Source organism: Aspergillus campestris (assembly GCF_002847485.1).
Source record: "Aspergillus campestris IBT 28561 chromosome Unknown P168scaffold_9, whole genome shotgun sequence".
Lineage (NCBI taxonomy): Eukaryota > Fungi > Ascomycota > Eurotiomycetes > Eurotiales > Aspergillaceae > Aspergillus > Aspergillus campestris.
In genome coordinates, this window is record NW_020194344.1 from 743810 (window position 1) to 762032 (window position 18223).

General features: G+C 52.7%; 3 protein-coding genes across 3 annotated transcripts; 1 reads left to right on the top strand and 2 right to left on the bottom strand.

Annotated features, from left to right (window-relative positions):
* Positions 1–4014: 4014 nt before the first annotated feature.
* vosA lies at positions 4015–6001 on the top strand (the record flags this gene model as incomplete). Its single annotated transcript, XM_024838261.1, has 10 exons — positions 4015–4064; positions 4168–4235; positions 4315–4384; positions 4448–4593; positions 4669–4753; positions 4892–4938; positions 4995–5103; positions 5161–5482; positions 5556–5675; positions 5738–6001. 10 exons carry the CDS (start codon positions 4015–4017, stop codon positions 5999–6001), a joined length of 1281 nt encoding a protein of 426 aa, XP_024691221.1.
* Positions 6002–9334: 3333 nt separating this feature from the next.
* P168DRAFT_256187 (uncharacterized protein) lies at positions 9335–14736 on the bottom strand. Its single transcript, XM_024834506.1, has 4 exons — positions 13959–14736; positions 11246–13903; positions 10319–10502; positions 9335–10252 (listed from the first exon to the last, which is right to left on the bottom strand). Exons 1-4 carry the CDS (start codon positions 14488–14490, stop codon positions 9391–9393), a joined length of 4236 nt encoding a protein of 1411 aa, XP_024691222.1. The 5' UTR covers positions 14491–14736; the 3' UTR covers positions 9335–9390.
* Positions 14737–15862: 1126 nt separating this feature from the next.
* On the bottom strand, positions 15863–18069 carry P168DRAFT_320184 (putative HMG box transcriptional regulator; the record flags this gene model as incomplete). Its single annotated transcript, XM_024840344.1, has 5 exons — positions 15863–16377; positions 16428–16886; positions 16940–17375; positions 17436–17637; positions 17690–18069. The coding sequence occupies 5 exons, from the start codon at positions 18067–18069 to the stop codon at positions 15863–15865; spliced, it is 1992 nt and encodes a 663-aa protein (XP_024691223.1).
* Positions 18070–18223: the final 154 nt, after the last annotated feature.

Genomic DNA, 18223 nt, shown 5'->3' on the forward strand with positions numbered 1-18223 from the left:
CAAGCCATTATTAACCCGATCCTCGACAGACCCCGGCCCCTCCTGACGGGTGAGTTCCTTCTCATCCACGCATGGCAAGCCGAGGCCTCCTCATCACAACGGTCTTGAAGTCAAGGAGCGTGTGGGGAGACGCTGTCTATGTAACCTGCATGGCACGAACCCAGACAATGTGATGCATCTATCGAACTAGATCGCTAGAACGCAGCAGCTAAAAGGCTGGATTTTCCAGCCAGACCTGCATCCACGACCGCACATTGAAATAGAGGCACGCTCCCGCCAATGTCCTAGAATCACAGCACAAAGTACTTATGACCATCCTCCCCGAATTAATGTGGCATTATAGCGACTCGGATTGCGCCTGAAAAATCCAACAGCGTCGAGTGTTCTCAGCGAAGATATTGTGCTTCTTTTTGCGGGGTTGCGTCTATTATTCAGTGAGAAGCACTGGCGTGTGTCGCACGGCTACCGCGCAGGGCGTTTCAAATCCGAAGCCCAAGAGGAGTCTAAACGAAAGACGACGCGACTGGGATGGGTAGTGTCACCGTTTTCCACTGTTTCCTAATTGATGACCTTGACCACTCTGCCCTATTCCCAACTTCCGGGTTTCGCCTCTTGACCTAACCCTCCGAGAGGCTCTAAGAGGCATCGACGATTGCACGGAGGGCGCTTCGAGTCCAGAGGAGAAGCCGGAAAGGAAGTAGAAGACTCGACTGGATCCGAGTTGATTGAATGCTTTTGCAACTGATAACAACAGGTTTAACGAATACCGAGTGGGCCTGGAAAGGAGCCTTGGACAGCTTCCCTAGTGACCGTGACCTGCGTCCTTGGATCGCATCCCGCCGAAAAACCACGGAACGAATTGAATGACATAAGAGAAAGACGGAGGGAAGAGAAGAGAGACACGGTTCGTATTCCCTGACCTTTGATTTGCTGTTTTTGTTGTGATTATGATTGCACGGGGAAGCCCTCCTACGCTTTAGGGAGGTGTCTGCATGGCTGGATCGATTACAGAGCATTCGTCGAGATGATAGCCAAGACAGGGAAGGTGAAAAAGAAGAGGATGACGAAGATGATAATGCTGATGGATGATGATGATGAGGATGATGCCGATGATGAGAAAGGAAGATAAAGAAAGAAGGCTGACATTTGACTAGTAGGCAGGAGGTTGAGAGAAGAGCCGAGAGGGGAGCAGGAAAGCCAGAAGGATCTACGGATGAGGGTCCCTTTCCCTACTCCTCCCCCTCCTCCTCTCACCAGAGTGACCACTGGACCAGCCAGACACAAAGAGCACAAAGAGCCGATCAAAGTTTAAGCACTCAATCGGAGTCTGACCATCATCATCATTCCTCTTTCTCACATTATCTATCATATTACTCAATCAAAGGTATGTCCTGACTGGCCTTTGTTTCGGTCCATGTCTATCCTATTCGTCCATGGTCATCATGATCAGAATAATGAGCTTATTCCCATCTGCTTTCTCATGGGTTCTGATCCCATCCAATGACGCGAATGATAATAATCCATGACTCGATTATGGAGACCACTTTCTAATTGAATTGTTTAGGGTGCGCACCGACCAGTCCCCGAACCGGCCTTGTCTCCTCTTCTGCCGTCTGGGTCCGGAAAGGACGAAGGGGGGTTTGTCACCTTTTCAAAAAAAGGAAAGAGGACAAAAAGGACTGGAAGAAGAAGGGACAAGAGATCATCTAGGTGGTGCCTGGCATCGTTACGGGTCAACCTAGTACCATCACTTGCATAACCGGTCCCATCTCCGCCGCACGAGGCCACAAACCGTTACCCTTAGATTGGGGTGGGTTATTGGGGGTTTGCTCGGGGAAGCAATTGCTGGTTTACCGCAAACGCGGTTTCCCTTGCGGGGGTCCTTTTTCGATTTGGTTTGATCTGATTTGCTGTGATTTGACCTGGAAATTTGACGCCTACCTAGAGAGGGTCTTTCAGATACATACGGAGTACACCCGTATACGATCCTCCATCACCCCATCACAATCCTCCACCCTCATTGGAAGAGAAAAGAAAGTATAGACTTTAGGGCTTGCGCAGGTGGCCCAACTGAATCTGGTATAAACCGTCTCCCCCCCCGGACAAGTCTGGGGAGCCTCCAGATGTGTGCGCATCATCCTGATGTTGTCACGGTTCCTGTCGGATCGTCAAGACTGATACCACTTGCACCTTTTAGCCCGCTTTCTCAACCGTGGTCGACCATAGCTGGTAACGACACCATTTGACGGCCGAAAACTGGCCGGTTCTGCCTTTTTTTTTTTTTCTTCTGGTACAGCTCCACCGGTCAGCTGGGCTTGTCGCCTCTGATTCCAGTAAATCTTTTCTTTCTTTCTCTGTTCCCCTCTTCTTTATACCCTAAATCATTTTTTTTTTACATTGGCTTAGAAGTCTTTTTTCCTTTCCGTTTTTTCCCTTCAATATTTTTCTGTATATTTTATATTCTTTTTTATTTTATTTTTTCCACATTTATTTTTTGCCTCCCTCTTGAGTTGACCCTCTGTGCGTCACAGGCGTGTCAATTGGCAAGAGGCGACATTGATTGACCCATCGTTCAGCTACCGTCTGGTCTGCCTTCCTATCCTATCGCCGGGCGGTCGTCTATCCCGCCACACCTCGACTTATTAGGCAGTCATAGGACTGTCGGCCGATTCCACCTCTATACCTTGGCCTTTTGTCTTATTATTATTATTATTATTATTTTCGACTTCTTCTGAGCGCTGATTGGATTGGAATTCTGATTGGAGATTTTTTAGGTTTACCTTCTTCACTTTTCGCCTTTGAACTCTCGAGTCTATTAAAAGAAAAAAGAGAGAGAAAAAAGAAGGAAGGCAAGTCACTCTTCACGGTCGGGAGAGTACCATTCACTGGGTTTGGTTCCTATTACTATCATTTATTACTCTTACTATTATTTTCACCACAGAGGGGACTGGTGAATAATTAATTCTTTGGAACGACTACGTTTCATCATCGATCCAATTCAACGGACCAGAAAGAGAGGGAACAGAACCAAAGAAAGACAAGAAAAAAAATATTAAATATAATAAAAAAAGGAAAGGGAAAAAAAAAATAAAATAAAAGGGTAAAAAAGATCTAAAAAGAAAAGATAAGAAAAAAAAGAAAGAAAAGATCCTCCACCTCATACTACTTGCAACAACCAAATTGGGCCTCATTGGAAACAAACTTCTTCACCAAGTTCCCTAAACCAACATTCTTTGCTGGAACCTGACGGGCGACTTAACCAGACTTTTTACAATCCGACTAAGGTTTGTCTGGAACCCCCCCCCCCGTGCTCGGCTGGGCTCTTGCCGCTTGCATTCTGACGACACTACCGCCAAACTGCTCTTCATTCGACTCGAGTTCCCAAGTCAACCTCTTTCAGTCTTGGTCGCCGTTTTCGTACCCATCGCTTCGATCTGGATGATCAAAGCTTCCCAACCTTACTGTGGCAGCTGCAAGGTCTCATTCCCACGTTGTCTCCACCTTGGAAACCACTCCGTCCTGGTCGAGAGCTTTCTCTGGTCATTCCTCAATTAAGGAAAGGTCACTAAGCCTTACTACTCACCTCACTAATCGATCATACCGTTGTGCTCATCGTGAACCACCACTTTTTACACCCCCAAATCAACCTACACTCTTCCTTCCCCCCCTCTCCTCCCCCTCCACTCTCCCAGCCTCCCATCTTCCTCGTTCCTCTATTCCCGTCAACCCCACTGTGTATCATTCCTCCTTCTAGTGTGTCGTTGAACCACAAGTTTGATCGGGAGGTTCCAAGAATTCCATCCTCGTTACCCTTTCCCAGTTGTAAAACCTCCCGCTTTCCTTTTGTCCCATCTACCCCAATTTACTTCCTTCCACCCAACGCTGCTCCCCCTGGCAAGATCCCCGTTCGACTCATACTTGGTTCACTCGACTGTGGGCGTCTGACCCAATATCCCGAATTTTGGTTTCTCTGGCTCCGTTCACTTTGGCTCTCGTGCCTCACATCTCGCCTTGATGAGTGCGTCGACGTTCCCGGACGCCTCTCTAGCTCGCGATCCTCAAGGGTAAGTCAAGGACGGGATCCGTCGGCTCCCTCGCGCATCACCCCCGATGGCTTCAGTTCTTACTCAGCTTTTCCGGATTTCCCACTGACCATGTTATCCCCAGTTCTGAATTTGATCTGATCATCCGCCAGCAGCCGTCGCGGGCGCGCGTGGCTGGTGGGAAGGAGAAAGGTGAGTGACCGGCCGCGGTGCGCGCGGAACCGGGCGATCTGCGCAGTAATGAGCTAGCCGGTGGCTGACCGCGTCGCAGAACGTAAGCCTGTTGATCCGCCGCCGATTGTGCAGATCCGGGTCAAAGAGGAAGGAACCTATCTCGCGCAGTAGGTCCCCATAGTCAAGGACGGAGTGCGATGGGAGTTTGGGTCACTGACCGCTGCGGATAGGCACTACCTCCAGAGTCCGTATTATTTTATGTGCTGCAGCCTCTATGACTCCTCAGACGATTCTCCAGTTCCCGTTTCCCCGTCCACCACTTTGACGGGGACTCTGGTGTCGTCTTTGCACCGTCTGAAGGATGTGGATAACACCGGTGAGTTGAGCCGCCAGCAGACCGGCTTCACGTCTTCGGGAAATTGGCGCAGTCCAACTGACGAGATCGGCGCAGATGGAGGTTTCTTCGTTTTTGGTGACTTGTCGATCAAGATCGAAGGCGACTTCCGGCTCAAGTTCACTCTCTTCGAAATGCGCAAGTACGTAACTCCAAGCCCCTCTGGTTGGCAGAGCGTTGAGAGGATGGAAGCCCACCTTTGGAACGAAGGGAAAATTCAAGCAGACCGCGAAAGTCGAGCAGACCATGGAAACCAGAGCTGACCGTACCGTGCCAATAGGGAAGTTGTGACGTACCTGAAATCGACCATCTCGGATCGTTTCACCGGTGAGGATGGGCACTCTTCAAGCTCCAGTCAAAGTGGGCACTGACGAATCTCTTAGTGTCGCCCCCCAAGAGTTTTCCTGGGATGGCGGAATCGACGTTCCTGTCGCGGTCGTTTGCCGATCAGGGTGTTAAACTGCGCATTCGAAAAGAGCCGCGGACGCTGATGTGAGTTCACGGCGAGAGTTGCCAAACCTACGGGTCAGGGCTAACAGATCTACGCAGCAAACGGACCATCCCTCGGACTGAGGAATACCCCCAGGCGGTACCTAGGTCGCCGGATCGCTCGTCGATGCAAATGCCTGGGGCTACCTATAGCGGGTATCCAGCCGCAGGGCGAGACTACACGTACTACAGCGGACCAGTCAAGCGCCAGCGCACGTCGGTGGACTTTGGGAGTCGCGGTCTTTACGATAGTGACGGGCGTATGCGCCAGATGGACGCCTACCCGCAGACCACAGCAATGTATCCAAATCAACCAGGGGCCTACCCCACGTCTATGATGCCAGGGTATGCCACAGGGCACACCGGCGTTCCAGATTACACGGTACGTTCGCCTTCCGTCTGAAGACACACGATCGTCTTGCTCCCCACGACAGGTCACTAACACGACGTAGCAGATGCCATACGGGCTATCACCGGCACAAGTACCTCAGATGCAGGATCCAGGGGTACAGCATCGCTCCAGTCAACAGGCCACGATGCAGTCGCTGGGGATGGTGAACCCGTCGGACACACCGGTATGTAATTTGCCGACCCGTACCACCCTCGGGAGAAGGTACTGACATTGGTGGATCTCTAGACAGCAGATTCGACAGGCGCGATGATGCAGGGCTACCCTCGATCGCAGTACCAAGCGGGTTCCACAATCCTTCCTCCGTTACAACGGAATCGCAATTACCCCCAGGGGACCAATGGCTCGACGGCGCGAGGCTACTTCGAACCATCTTCTCAAGCGGCGACTCCCATCCTTCCATCGCAGCCCATGGGCAACGAGGCAGAGCGGTATGCCCAGGGGCAAACGTTCGATCCTCCGGGTTCATCGAATGGAACAACACCCCGCTGAGGCCCCCGACCTTTCCCTCTTCTACTTCGTTGACCGCTTTTCATCTTTATTCTTCCCCCTCTTTCTTTTTGCTTTCCTTTTCCTTTTGATTTCCTTTCTTGTCCAATCTTTTCCCCTCCCGGGGTGACGGTGGAATGCGTGGGATGGCTTACTCTGGGTTTGATCGTTTCGTTTCGGAATAGACTGTGGGGTGGGTGTTTGTCTTTTTCTGGGAACAGAATGGGTGGCTCTCGGGGGATACATGGCGCCTAGGGGGCATAAAAGGGATATCCGTCTCACGGCTGGTTGCGTTCTTTGCTTTGCTTATGGGGGTTTTGGTTCTTGCCGTTTTGGTTTTCCCCTGTACATATTACCCTTCCTGTATCCGTACTTGCGAGTTACATGGCGGCCGACAGGCTGGGCTGCTTGTGGCTCGCATATTAGATGGTAATTTTATCACCCATCTATAATTCTTGTTCGAGGGTGTTGCGTACGTAGCCAGAGGGTAAATTGGTCAGCCGCTATAACAGGTTTGTGCACCCTGAGGTGTCTAGCAAACAAACCAGGCAGGTCCAGGTTGCCTGAGGATTCAACCACGCGTGAAGTGGAATCAATTTACCTGGCCGGTTGATACTTCACTTCCTTCCTCATTATTCATGCCATTCCCTTCACATTTACTTGCCATTCCATGACTCGCCCTAGCCATCCTCTTACCTGACTCCTTATCTTCTAATTCATCCGCTCTCACATAGGATCGCGTCCTCTTCGTTCCACGACGCGGCAGGAAACACCACAGACGAGATGGCAGACAACCCAGCCGAGGAATCTCGCGGTAGCACCCTAGAATGTAAGGACCTCGAGATTCGCGGGACATGGTCTGGTGATCTAGGCCAGCCAGCAGATCTGAAGATTTCCGTCGAGGTAGGATACCCCATACCAGTATACTCCCTAGCCACCACCTAACACGGCCCCTGTCTTTTTGGGTTGTAGGTCCAATGTCTTCCGGGAAGGGAGCTCCCGCTGTTACACACGGGAAATGCGCGGCTACTGGCCATCAAAACCTCCGTGCTCCTTCAGTCCAATAAGAGTGGAGGACAACCTGACGAACCCTCCCCCCAGAGCCCGCTTTTTGAGTTCTCGCATGACGCGGATGACAGCGATCGGGAGACGACTGTTTTCGCGGGTGGCCTGGGAGAACATGACGGTCCTAGTGATAGTCCGTCGTTGGGTAGTCGCGATGCTCAAGAGGGTTCGTCTCAGGAATGTCCACGACCCTGTGAAGACTCACAATCGTACCCTGACGTCTCCTCTGGTCTTTCCGCTGGTTTGCCAGGCGAATATGGCGGTAACTCGCCGCGTCTGGGGAAAAGAACGGCCCATGATGCGTTTCTTTCTGATACTGAGTCCGGTGATAAGAAGGATACTTCTCACAAAGGCAAAATGGCACTCGTTGACCCTGATGCTGGTTCGAGGCCGAGGAGTGCTCAGAGTATGAAGTCGACGCACTCGGGCCATTCGGATGAAAGGGTTGTCGATAAGCCGAGTATGATCCCGAAGCCTGCATCTCGGACTAGGTTGGCGATGCCGGAGAGATCGGTTGCTTGCGCGTCATCGTCATCAGGGGAAGATCCTCATGGCATGAGTGATGAACGCCATGTAGAAGACAGTGACGTCAAGGAACAGGCTGTCTTGGGCACTTCTCCGCCAAAGGCCCTTACTAGTTTATCTGAGTTACCGTCAGCCATTGGCCAGCCTAGTATGGAAGATACGCTGGCTTCTGTCCCGTCTCTATCTCGCACAGTGGTTCCGGAAGTGGCCGCGAAGTTCCAAGGTTCCCGCATCGAAACCGCCACGGCTAAACCCCACCTGGAGACAAGAGACGGAATCCTCTATCTGAAATGTCCCAGGAATGGGAGACAAGCAGTCTACAAAGTCACCCTCACCGTGTCTATATTCTTGAAAGAAAGTAGCCTAAGGGGCTGGCATGAGTTGTTGATACCAGGACTTCCCCAGACCACACCCGAAGACAATGGAACCTTTCTCTTTCTCATCCCAGAAGAAAAAGGCATTGAGTTTGACACTAGGAACCTCCAGAGGTACGAGATTGTGGAGAATTGCTTTTTTGCCGAATTCATTAGCCACGGCGATCTCGTCATTTCTCTGCGACTCCGTGACTCGAAATCCCACGGCATTCAGGAATTTACGGTAGAACAAGAAATCAGGGCAATTTGCCGTGTTGATCCCACTGCAGGCGGAACCCAAGATGCACAGTCCAATCTGGTGGTGCAATACCACGCAGTGTGTTCAATCAAGTTGCATCATCGCTGCTTTTGGGCGGAACAGTGTTCGTTTTATCTCGACCTAGACGGCGGCCCAGAGGGGACCTTCCAATACGAATTAGAAGCCCAGACCGAGGGTCTCAAAGTAGTTCACATCCCGACTCCCGACAATCCCTGCATAGGTGTCTCGCATATCAAGATTATTTGCTCGCCACGAGACTTGGGTCTGTTTTGCCTTGCATGGACGGTCAAAGCACCTATCAGACAGGCTATGAGCTGGCTTCCGCGAGTCTTCCCGGCCACAACCGGGCCGTATGAACAGGAGAGATACGAACTTCGGCATAAACTTACAGAACTCGACCCTCTATCACATGTTGACAACAATGGCACTGAATTTGGACAGGCTGAAGGTGATGAAAGACCCATTCCCAATCCCATCCGCCAATTGCATGGACCGCCTTCATCTACCGACTCCGAGATAACACTTGGACTCGGTGGTTTCTCTCAGACAAATGACGAGTCAATTCCGCTAGGGATATATCAAAAGCTGCTTCTGGTGGCTTTCTGCGTGTGCCTACTAGTTATCACTTTTTGGCTCGCAGTTTTGCTCAACCTCTTCTACTTCAGGGCAGTCGTTTGTCATGACGGTGCCTGTGCTGTAGACCAGTACCATACCAGCTTAACGTTTTCCTGCAGCACTGCTACGGATGCACTCCTGTCCAGCGAGAATGAGTCGGCGGAGACGTACGCGTTTCTCAAAGATCTCACTCTGGATTTAGAATCCGATCAGGTGTCTGTTGAACCAGGTGATGGAATCCCAAATACGGTTGAACCAGGGGAGATACGAACCGAGCCAGTCGCCCCATCAGGGGAGTCGAATGCAAACGCTGAGACGGAAAGTACTGCAGCTCCGTTGTCACTAAGAGACAGGCTTGACTACTGGCTCGGATGGATGGGTCCTGATCTAGATGCTTGATGCATTGCAGCAACGCTGTTAGGACATCATGAACCAACAAAAATGGAAAAAGAAAAGAAAAGAAAAGAAAAGAAAAGAAAAAAAGACGGAACATGTACCCAGCAGTCTAACACGCTTAGCAATTCTTAATCAAGCATTCTAAAATCTTACAAAATCTAATTAGCACCACCAGAAGAAAGCAAATAACTCACCACCTCCTCAACAACCCACTCCAACACCTCCACCATAGGCTTCTCCCCCCTCCCCGGCGCAACAACAACCCCAGCATCACACCTCACATCAACACCCTGCCCAACGCGCCTCACCAACTCCTCATCCCCCTCCTCCCCTGTAAACCTTCCCTCCCCACCCTCAGGGAGCAGCAACCACGCATGATCCCGGACATACCGCGGCCAAACAACATCATCCACATAACCAGGGGGGTCCGTCCAGAAGTTCTGCGGCGGCTCATATGCCTCTCCTTCGTGGAGCTCCTCTCCCTCATGAACCTTGCCCTCCCCACCACCTTGTTCTCCTCCCTCAGCGACAGCAGGAACAACATCCGGCTGCGCCCCAATAGTAGCATACCCCGTCCGACTCTCCCTCCTCTCCTTAACGCGATCATACGGCGCAGGCAAGAAAAGCCCTACATCAATATGCGCATGCACGTCACGCATCGGCATGGGCACCCGAGCCTCATCCGCACTACCGTACAGCAGGAACCCCTCGAGAAAAACAACCACTCTCTCCTTCCTTCCCTCTCTTCCCGCCCTTCCTCCCCCCTGCTGCTCCGACGAAGAAGTAGATAAAGCGCTCAATAACCGCCTCCGCACATCCCCCCTCAACCTACCAACAACATCATCAGCCACCCCCGACTCCCTCACCTCATTCTGGTCCTGGATGCTGGTCAGCCGCGGTGGGAGGCTACCGTGCGCGCGCACGTACGCCAGCGAGGCTGTGAAGAGCGGGATGTCGATTGCGGATGCGGTGTCCCAATCTTGGATGGTTTGGCCGGTTTTGGTTGTTGTGTATGGGATTCTGGGGTTGTTAGTTGGTTGGTTTGGTTTGAAATGATTGGTTGGGATGCGGGTGGGGAGTATGTACCTATCGTCGGGTTTGTAGAAGTCGTCTTCGTGGATTATGAATGTTCGGAGAGATTGTTTATTTTGGGGGGGTTGGCCAGTAGTGGTGTCATCGAGGACTCCGTTGAAGATTCGCTGCAGTAAGCGGGCGAGGGTCGTCTTGCCGCTGGATGAGGGGCCCGAGATGCCGATTATGTTTGCCATAGCTTCGCAGGTGCCGTTTTTTCTCTGTATTGTTTGGGTGGGTTTATCTGTGCGGATTGATATGCACTTTGTGCGTAGAGGAGTATGGACTAGTCAATGCTATCGGTGTCGCTGCTGCTGCTGCTGCTTGCCCCAACCTTGACTTGATACCACCCACTAATAGTATGCATGCAGTCTAGGTTGAACTGTCAAGCACGTCCCAAGCGATAGTACTAGATGCGATCCAATTCTTATCCACTCACGAGCGAAACGGCCCTGTTGATCCACAAGTTGAAGTAAGATTAAACTGTTGCGATACGCGTGATGTAATATCACGCTAGTTGTCCGATTAAAAATATTGTGGAGTTGATGCTACGTATAATCCACCCCCACACGTGATCGGGATCGGCGCCGTTGTTGCATGCCTGCTCCACTTTGTATGTCTATACTCTATTTGATTGTAGTGTAGATTAACCTACCCATGTAATTTTAAATGTGCAATTATCTCTTGTGAATATTCGTATATGTCCCTATAATCAATGACGCCTGGTATCATACTATACTATTTTACACTAACCCAACCCGTTTATATCAATAGATCAATCCCCCGGTCTACCACCCCCAAACAGAGAGACCGTCTTTTTCGGTCTTTCGGCCGGACGAGCAGTGTCAGTAACGCCGTTCATACTTTTATCATTTACTGTAGTAGACGCTTCCGCGCTGGAGGACTGCGCAGCAGGTGAGTGAATGTGTGTCCGCGGGGGACTGTCCATACTCTCATCCTTTACTATAGTACCCGCTCCTGAACTTTGTGGAGCAGGCGAGCGGATGCGCGCCGCTGGCGGAGGACCCTCCATTACGATCCCCGCGGGAGACACGTGAGTGCGGACATTCGCTGAACGGCGGCGTTTTAACGGGGTAAGAAGGTCTGGTTCCGCGTCTGGAAGACGGGTGCGCTTTGGTGTCGGGAGTTTGGGTTTGGGTTTGGGTACATGTTTAGGCTTAGGCGTGGGTTTATCGTCGTGGTCATCCGGGAGGGGAAGCGCGTGGCGGTCAAACAGGCCCGGTGTTTCGTCTCCCGTCAACAAGGCCCACCCGGCTGAGTCGTCCTCCGGCAGAGGCAGGAAATGCTCGTCCTGGATGATGGCGCTCATGGTACTATCGTCGAGAAGATCGCGCTCTGCGTGCTGGATCTCCGTGTCGGACATTGCTTTCCGCCTCCGGAGCATCTTATCTTCGAGCGTATCTTGGAGGACGAGCGTCTCGACGAAGACGGGTCTCGTCTGGCCGATACGGTGCGCGCGCTTGATGGCTTGACTTTCGACGTTGGGCTGCCAGATGGGGTTTATGATGAAGACGCGCGAGGCGTTTGCGATGTGGAGGCCGTGGGAGGCCTGTCGTAGGTCCATTAGGAGGACGCGTATGTCTTCCGACTCGCGGAATAGTTCTAGGTATTCGGCGCGCTGGGCGGGTTTGAGTGTGCTGGCGTAGATGCGGAAGGCGATGCCGAGGAGTTCGAGGCCTTCGGCGATCCAGAAGGCGGAGTTGTTGTTGTCGTAGAAGATGATGATCTTTTCTGCTTTGTGTAGGGCGAGGACTTGGCTGAGGAGGTAGGTTAGTTTGGCGGAGGCTGTTGCGACTAGTTTTGTTGATGCGAGGGGGGAGTCGGGGGGGAGGGTTTTGGTGAGCCCTTTGGTATATGATTTTTTGGATGTCTTGGGTTTGATGGGCTTGTCGGGTGTGGTTTTCTTCGTGCTTGCTGTGTCGGAGGTGTTGTTCTCGCGCTGCGCGAGCTTGCGTCGGACTTTGATGCCTGCGCCTGCGAGACCTTCTGCCGGATCAAAACTGTCTAAGTGTCCTGTGACAAACTTTTGGGCATCCCGTGCCTGGGAGATCCCCATGAGCAGCGGCTCCCTGTCGCATTCCGCTTGGTTCAGTGCCCACATGCTCCGAGCGTGGGACGGGAACCCTTTAATGAACACTCCTAGTTCATGGTACTTTCTAAACGCCTGCCAGCTTTCGCTGGAGATCGCCCTCTGCGCGATCCGTACACCGTCTGTCAGCAAAACTATATCCTGCTCCGTCATCTTATCTCTGTTCTTTTCCATATACTTCAACGCAGTATCAATAGTCCCAGGGACATCCGCCTCAGAACCAGCCCACCAGAACCCTGCCGCTCGCAGGTTGCTGATCAGAAGGCTGAGATGCTTCCTATTACGCGGGTGCCACAGGTAATCTTGATCCTTTCGCTCAGACGTGATCGCGTTGACCGCAATCACGAATATAAACAGATTCAAATTCAGCCTGTCAAAAAACGTCGGCTCAAGCCGCACGACCTTGTTGTACAGTCGCGGAAGCGGGATCTCGCTGTGGATGGTGTCCATGCGGTGTCGGACGACAATGCCCTGCAGCGTCGAGCGGAGCGATGGTGCTTTCTTGCGCTTCCCGTCTTCCCCGATGGGTTTGATGTATTTTGTCCAGTTGGCGGGATCGTTAGCACGGGAGTTGGACCACGGCTTGACGTCGAGGAACTCGACTACTATGAGTCGCAATCGGTCTAGGTCTTTGAGCTCGCTTGCTAGGGCACCTCCCGTGTTCTTCCTTCCTCGTAGGACAGCTGTCGTGGCTTCTCCTAGGTCCGTGTCGCTCATGTTGGTCTCGTGCGATGCAAGGCTGACTTCAACTCCGTACAGTCCGCTCGACGGCGTTCCCGACACGACCCACCGACGTTCGAAGTGCAGCTGAGCCAGAATGTGCATCATTACCGTCCGCTGGCCGTGGCCGGCAACGTTGTGGCCTTCGTCGACCACGATACGTAACCAGTGGAGTTTCGTCAAGGGGGAATCTTCAGGCCTGTTCGAAATACGGTGGTTGTAAACCACCTCCCCTGCCTCCCTTTCAAAGCGAACCCTAGAAAACAGGATAATGTCGTATTGTAAAAGCTCGTCTGGTTGAGGCGTCACGTCTGAACTATCCCGAAGAACAAGCACCTTCAGTCCTTCCGTGTGGTGCGCGATCTCCTTCTGCCAGTGGTTTACAAGGTTGGGCGGCACTATGATCAATGTCCCCGAGCTAAGTCGAAGATGGAGCGGTGGCGGCCTGGGATAGGCCACTCCGTTGCGGCCTGTATGCCGGGCCGGTGGAGGCGGGACAATATATGAACCGCGGTGCTCTTCGCATGCTTTGATACATCGGTCGTAGTTGGAGCCGTAGAATCTCTCGGTCTCGAAGTGGGCTTTCCACGGCAGCGAAAATCGACCGGCTGCGGCTGCGGCCATCTCGACTAGAGACCCCGTCTTCTGGCGTACGACGTTCTCTGTCTCCTGATACTCCAGCGGGATCCTGGGGAAGTGGCCTCGTGTCGCCATGATGACCGCCAAACTGATTAGCGTCTTTCCGCAGCCCATGGTCTCTGCGAGAATTCCTAGTAAACATTAGATAACCTCCAGGAAAGACCTCGCTAACGGCAAAACACCTACCTCCACAAGCTTCGGAATACATCCGCTTCTCACGCACAATACTGCCTTCTTCTTTATCATAGTAATATACCCGGCCCGTCGGGCCGCAAAAGGCCTGTAATCGAGGATCCAACATCTGAGCCGGCTGAACCTCCCGCTGTATCATAGCAGCAGCCGAACGGCGCTGGTACGGGTATAGGGGTGTTTTGAGGCCCAGTACGCCGAGATCCTGCCCCGTCTCAGCCTCACCCCCAACAGACCCCGCAAGCAATTCCTCCATTGCTTTCCGCCCATATAAGTCCTTCATTTCTTCAACCCGAGGCTCCGGATCCCGCAGGGTATTGAAAATATACCACATCGACTCGTCCTCCGCACTGGCAGACAATTTCTTGTCCGATAGTTCCCCCGAATAGGACTCCCCCAGCCAAGCTCCAACCGATGAATCCACCCTCGCCATGACGACCTTCAAAGCGCGCCTCAATGACGAGCTCGATCGAGGGATGGCCTTGCGGCCAACGTCATCGGGTAAGACATACACACGGACATAGCACATATGTGAATAGTCCTGGTATGTATGGACGGTTGTCCGGATCCAACGGTGACCTTCCAAGTTCACCACTTCTGCGTAAGGAAAATTGTCTGCCGCTGACGCTAAAGTGGTGTGGGGATCGTCTCCTGCGATGCGTCTCAAAATGCCCGCGGGTATGTAGTTATCGAGACTTTCAATACCATCGTTGATGGGTTGGGGGCTCTCAGCGGAAGAGTCTGGTGTGGGACCATGCTCCGATAACGAGGTCGCCGGCGTAGAGGATTCCACGGTATCCGTTGACGATCCGGGGAGAGGGGCTTCGAGGGTATTCGCCATTGGGGTATCGCTATGATCCATGGACATGGTATCATTTGTACCTAACTTAATGATCTAAGAGAGAATAACCATCAATTAACCAGTCCAGACGCATGCGATGCCCATTGTGCACTTCAACGGAAAGCAATGTAGGCGGTGCGAAGTAGACTGAAAACACACCTTAGGAGTGCCATCACTTGGCAGAACAGACCCAGAACCATATACAAGTGCAGGCCCATACCCATCACCATCAAGCGCCATTGCTGCGTGGGGAGGGCTATCCTGACCAGCAGGATCCATTGCGGCGCAGAAAGTTCCACTCATCGTTGTTGGCCAAAAGCTTTCACATCGCCTTCACCATCAGAGGGGTCATCCAAACCAAGATGCAAAAGAATCTCGGTATATATGTGTCAAAAAGACCAAAATGATGGAAGGGGAAGAAAGAGCGAAGAAGATTGATGCAGATGGCTGTCGCGAAAGACGAGGCGCAATCAGTGGATACCCCCGAAGTCTGATAAGCCGCACGGGTCTCTCCCGCAGTCTAGCGTGCTTGATTGGGCTGGGGCTCTGACCGCTCTCCAGGCTCCACCGCAGAGTTAATGGCCTGTGCCAAGCAGGGATCGACACTCACATAGCACTAGGATGGGGGACTGTATGTAAAGTTGACATACATACTGCTGCACTGCATTGTGAACAGATTAAATGATAAGTGTTTCTCACAAAGAGTTGTATTATTCATTGTATATTTCACTGTAGATCAAGTTGACCCTATTTTTGACGCAAATTGTCCTGAACATCAAACGGTAGAGAATAATAGTAGCAGTAACCTGATTCCGCAAATATATCTGGCGGGAACGCCCATCCACCATCTGATGAGTATATGTCCCTACCCCCAACTCTGTGGACAGATTGGGGGCTACTCACCAATTAGAAAACCATCCCATATATGACAGATCTTAACGCCAAAAATAAGAAAATAGTAAAAGGAAAAAGAAAGAAAAGAAAGAAAAGAAAAAAAGGAAAAAAAAAAAACGTCCACAAATAGAGACAAGAAAGGAATAATATCGAACCAACCCACCCATCACTGGGAGAGGAAAAACTCAATTTCGAATCCAACACGTTTCAGGGCCTTTTCGTCAAGGTCCCGCGTGGACCCTGCAGCTCGACGTAGCACCACAGTCCGTGCGTCCTGAAGACGCACCTCGACGGGGTTTCCCCCGTACCGGTCCAACTCCTCTCTCTCGCAGTCCCGGATGTAGACGGTGATATCGGCCCCCACGCATCCCCGCCACAGGGATGCCATCCACTGCCAGTGGTCCAACACCGCGTACGAGTCATTGAGGGGAACCGAGCAGGCGAAGAAATCCGCCGTCGTCAGCTGATATTGAGGGACGAGGGCGACGGGAACGAAACACGTGCTTGCTCCCGAGGAAGAGCCCGCTGATACCGACCCGTTGTCGCTCGACTGGGACGGCGAGCGGATGTGCATATCTGCCGTCTTGGGGATGATGGTCTTGGGGACATCCCGGGCGTTGCAGATTCCCCGTCCACCGACTTCGTTTCTGATAGCTCGGGTGCGACAAAGCGGACAATGTCCTTGGATACCGTGTTCCAGCCCGAGATCGTATGGATGTAGTCAACCGTACCATGACCCGCTTGGTTGGGCTCCGCGTATTTCTCCCCCGTCGGCACCTTGGGTCCGGGGAAGACGCGAGGTTGATATTTGCCTTCTTTCTGCAGCACGTGGTTCAGATGTTCCACCATGGCGTTCACCAGCTTCGAATCTTGTCCCTCCACAGCGATCACGGCACCCCGTCTTTGAGCGGCCCCTTCCCGGAATGAGGGGGTCAGCGGGGGTGCAATCTTGGAGATAACCTTGATCTTGTTGAGGAACGGGATCGTCATCACTGTCGCCTCAACGCTCGACCCTTCTTTGGGGAACGGGGTGACTGGGGTCATGGCACTGGGAGTCGTCGCGGTCGTTTGCAGGGGAGGGAGCGTGAGGCTGGGATCATGCGGTGGGCCTGAGTGCGCACTACGCAGCGGTCGAGGCGGCTGCCACATTTGAAAGGTGTGATGTGGGCCTCGATAATTCGGCGGGACGTCTCCGCGGGGGGTGTATGGGGATATCGGGTACGGGGTCTCGGGCTTCTATCACGATGGGAATTCGATTTGAAGGTGGGTTGGGGGTTAAAACGTCGACGCTTCGAGTCTGGGGATCGAGCTCCGTTCTCCTCCCACTGGCGTTGCCGAGACGCATGATGGCCCCCATCAGTCTCAACCTTCGCCGTCTCGACCTTGATCGGGTGCGGGACACGCTCTGCATCCGTCGTCCGGCAGTGGTAATTACGGACCGTGGCCGCCTCTGGAGTCGCCGACGAAGCGCTCGAGCTCGTGGACCCATTTGGGGTGAAGATGGCGTCCGGAGATACGGGCGGGTTCATCACTCGGCCACCACACCGACTGCAGACACTCGAGCCGTTGGGGTTGTGGCTGATCCCCGAACTCGTGCCTCGAGAGCTGCCATCTCGTCCATAACGGCGCGGCTGATACCGGTACTCCGGATATTGCTGTTGATGCCGGGCTTTTTCAGCCTAGTGAGGGTTAGTCTTTGACGTAACCATGGGACCAGCCCGAAATCTGGGGTGAGCTACCTCGGCGAGTTTCTTCCACTCATCCTTGGTATCTTGGGGCAAACTCCTCCATTGGATGCCAATGATCTTGGAGACCTCGGGGTTGGCGAGTCCCGGGTTCGAAGCCACGACTGCCGCTTGGTAGTGTTGGCGATAGAGGATGAAGGCTGTGGGAATGAGTGTTAGAAGATGGCAGGACGCCGTGCGGTGGAGATTTGGGCAACTTGCCATTTCGAGGTCTGGGAATCTTCGGATCTGGCTGGCACAGGCAGAACTTGGTCTCGCTCTCCCTCTTGGTAGGGCTAGCGGAGGAGGAGCGTTCCGAGACCGAGGAGCGCTCTCGAAGGGCCAGCTGGGGGGCCAACCCCGGCTCCGTGGACCTCTGAGGGTCGATGGGCGCGGTGGAAGCGATCTTATTCAAAGCGATCTTGGCCCGGTTGAGAGAGGAGAGATGGACCTGGGGGAGGGCGTCGGCCACATAGCGACAAGAAGCTCCGACGGCGGGAGTATCTCTTCGATGATCCATCACAGACATCTTGGTGAGGTCGTCATTCATGATCTTGTGCTCGAGGAGATTGCTAGTCGGTCGAGACAGGGTGACTTGAGAGTCATAATGGAAAGCGGGCGGTTTGGGGAGCACTCGATCGTAAGACATTTATGAAGCAGGCAAGAAGAAATTAAACGATTCTTGGGTCGGCGGCGGGTGGGCTGAAAGAGGAGAACATCCGAAGGATGAAAGAGAATGGAAAAAGGCGAGAGGGAGAAAGAGAAGAGAAGATGATTTGGCGCTGCTAGGATAAGACGAAGAG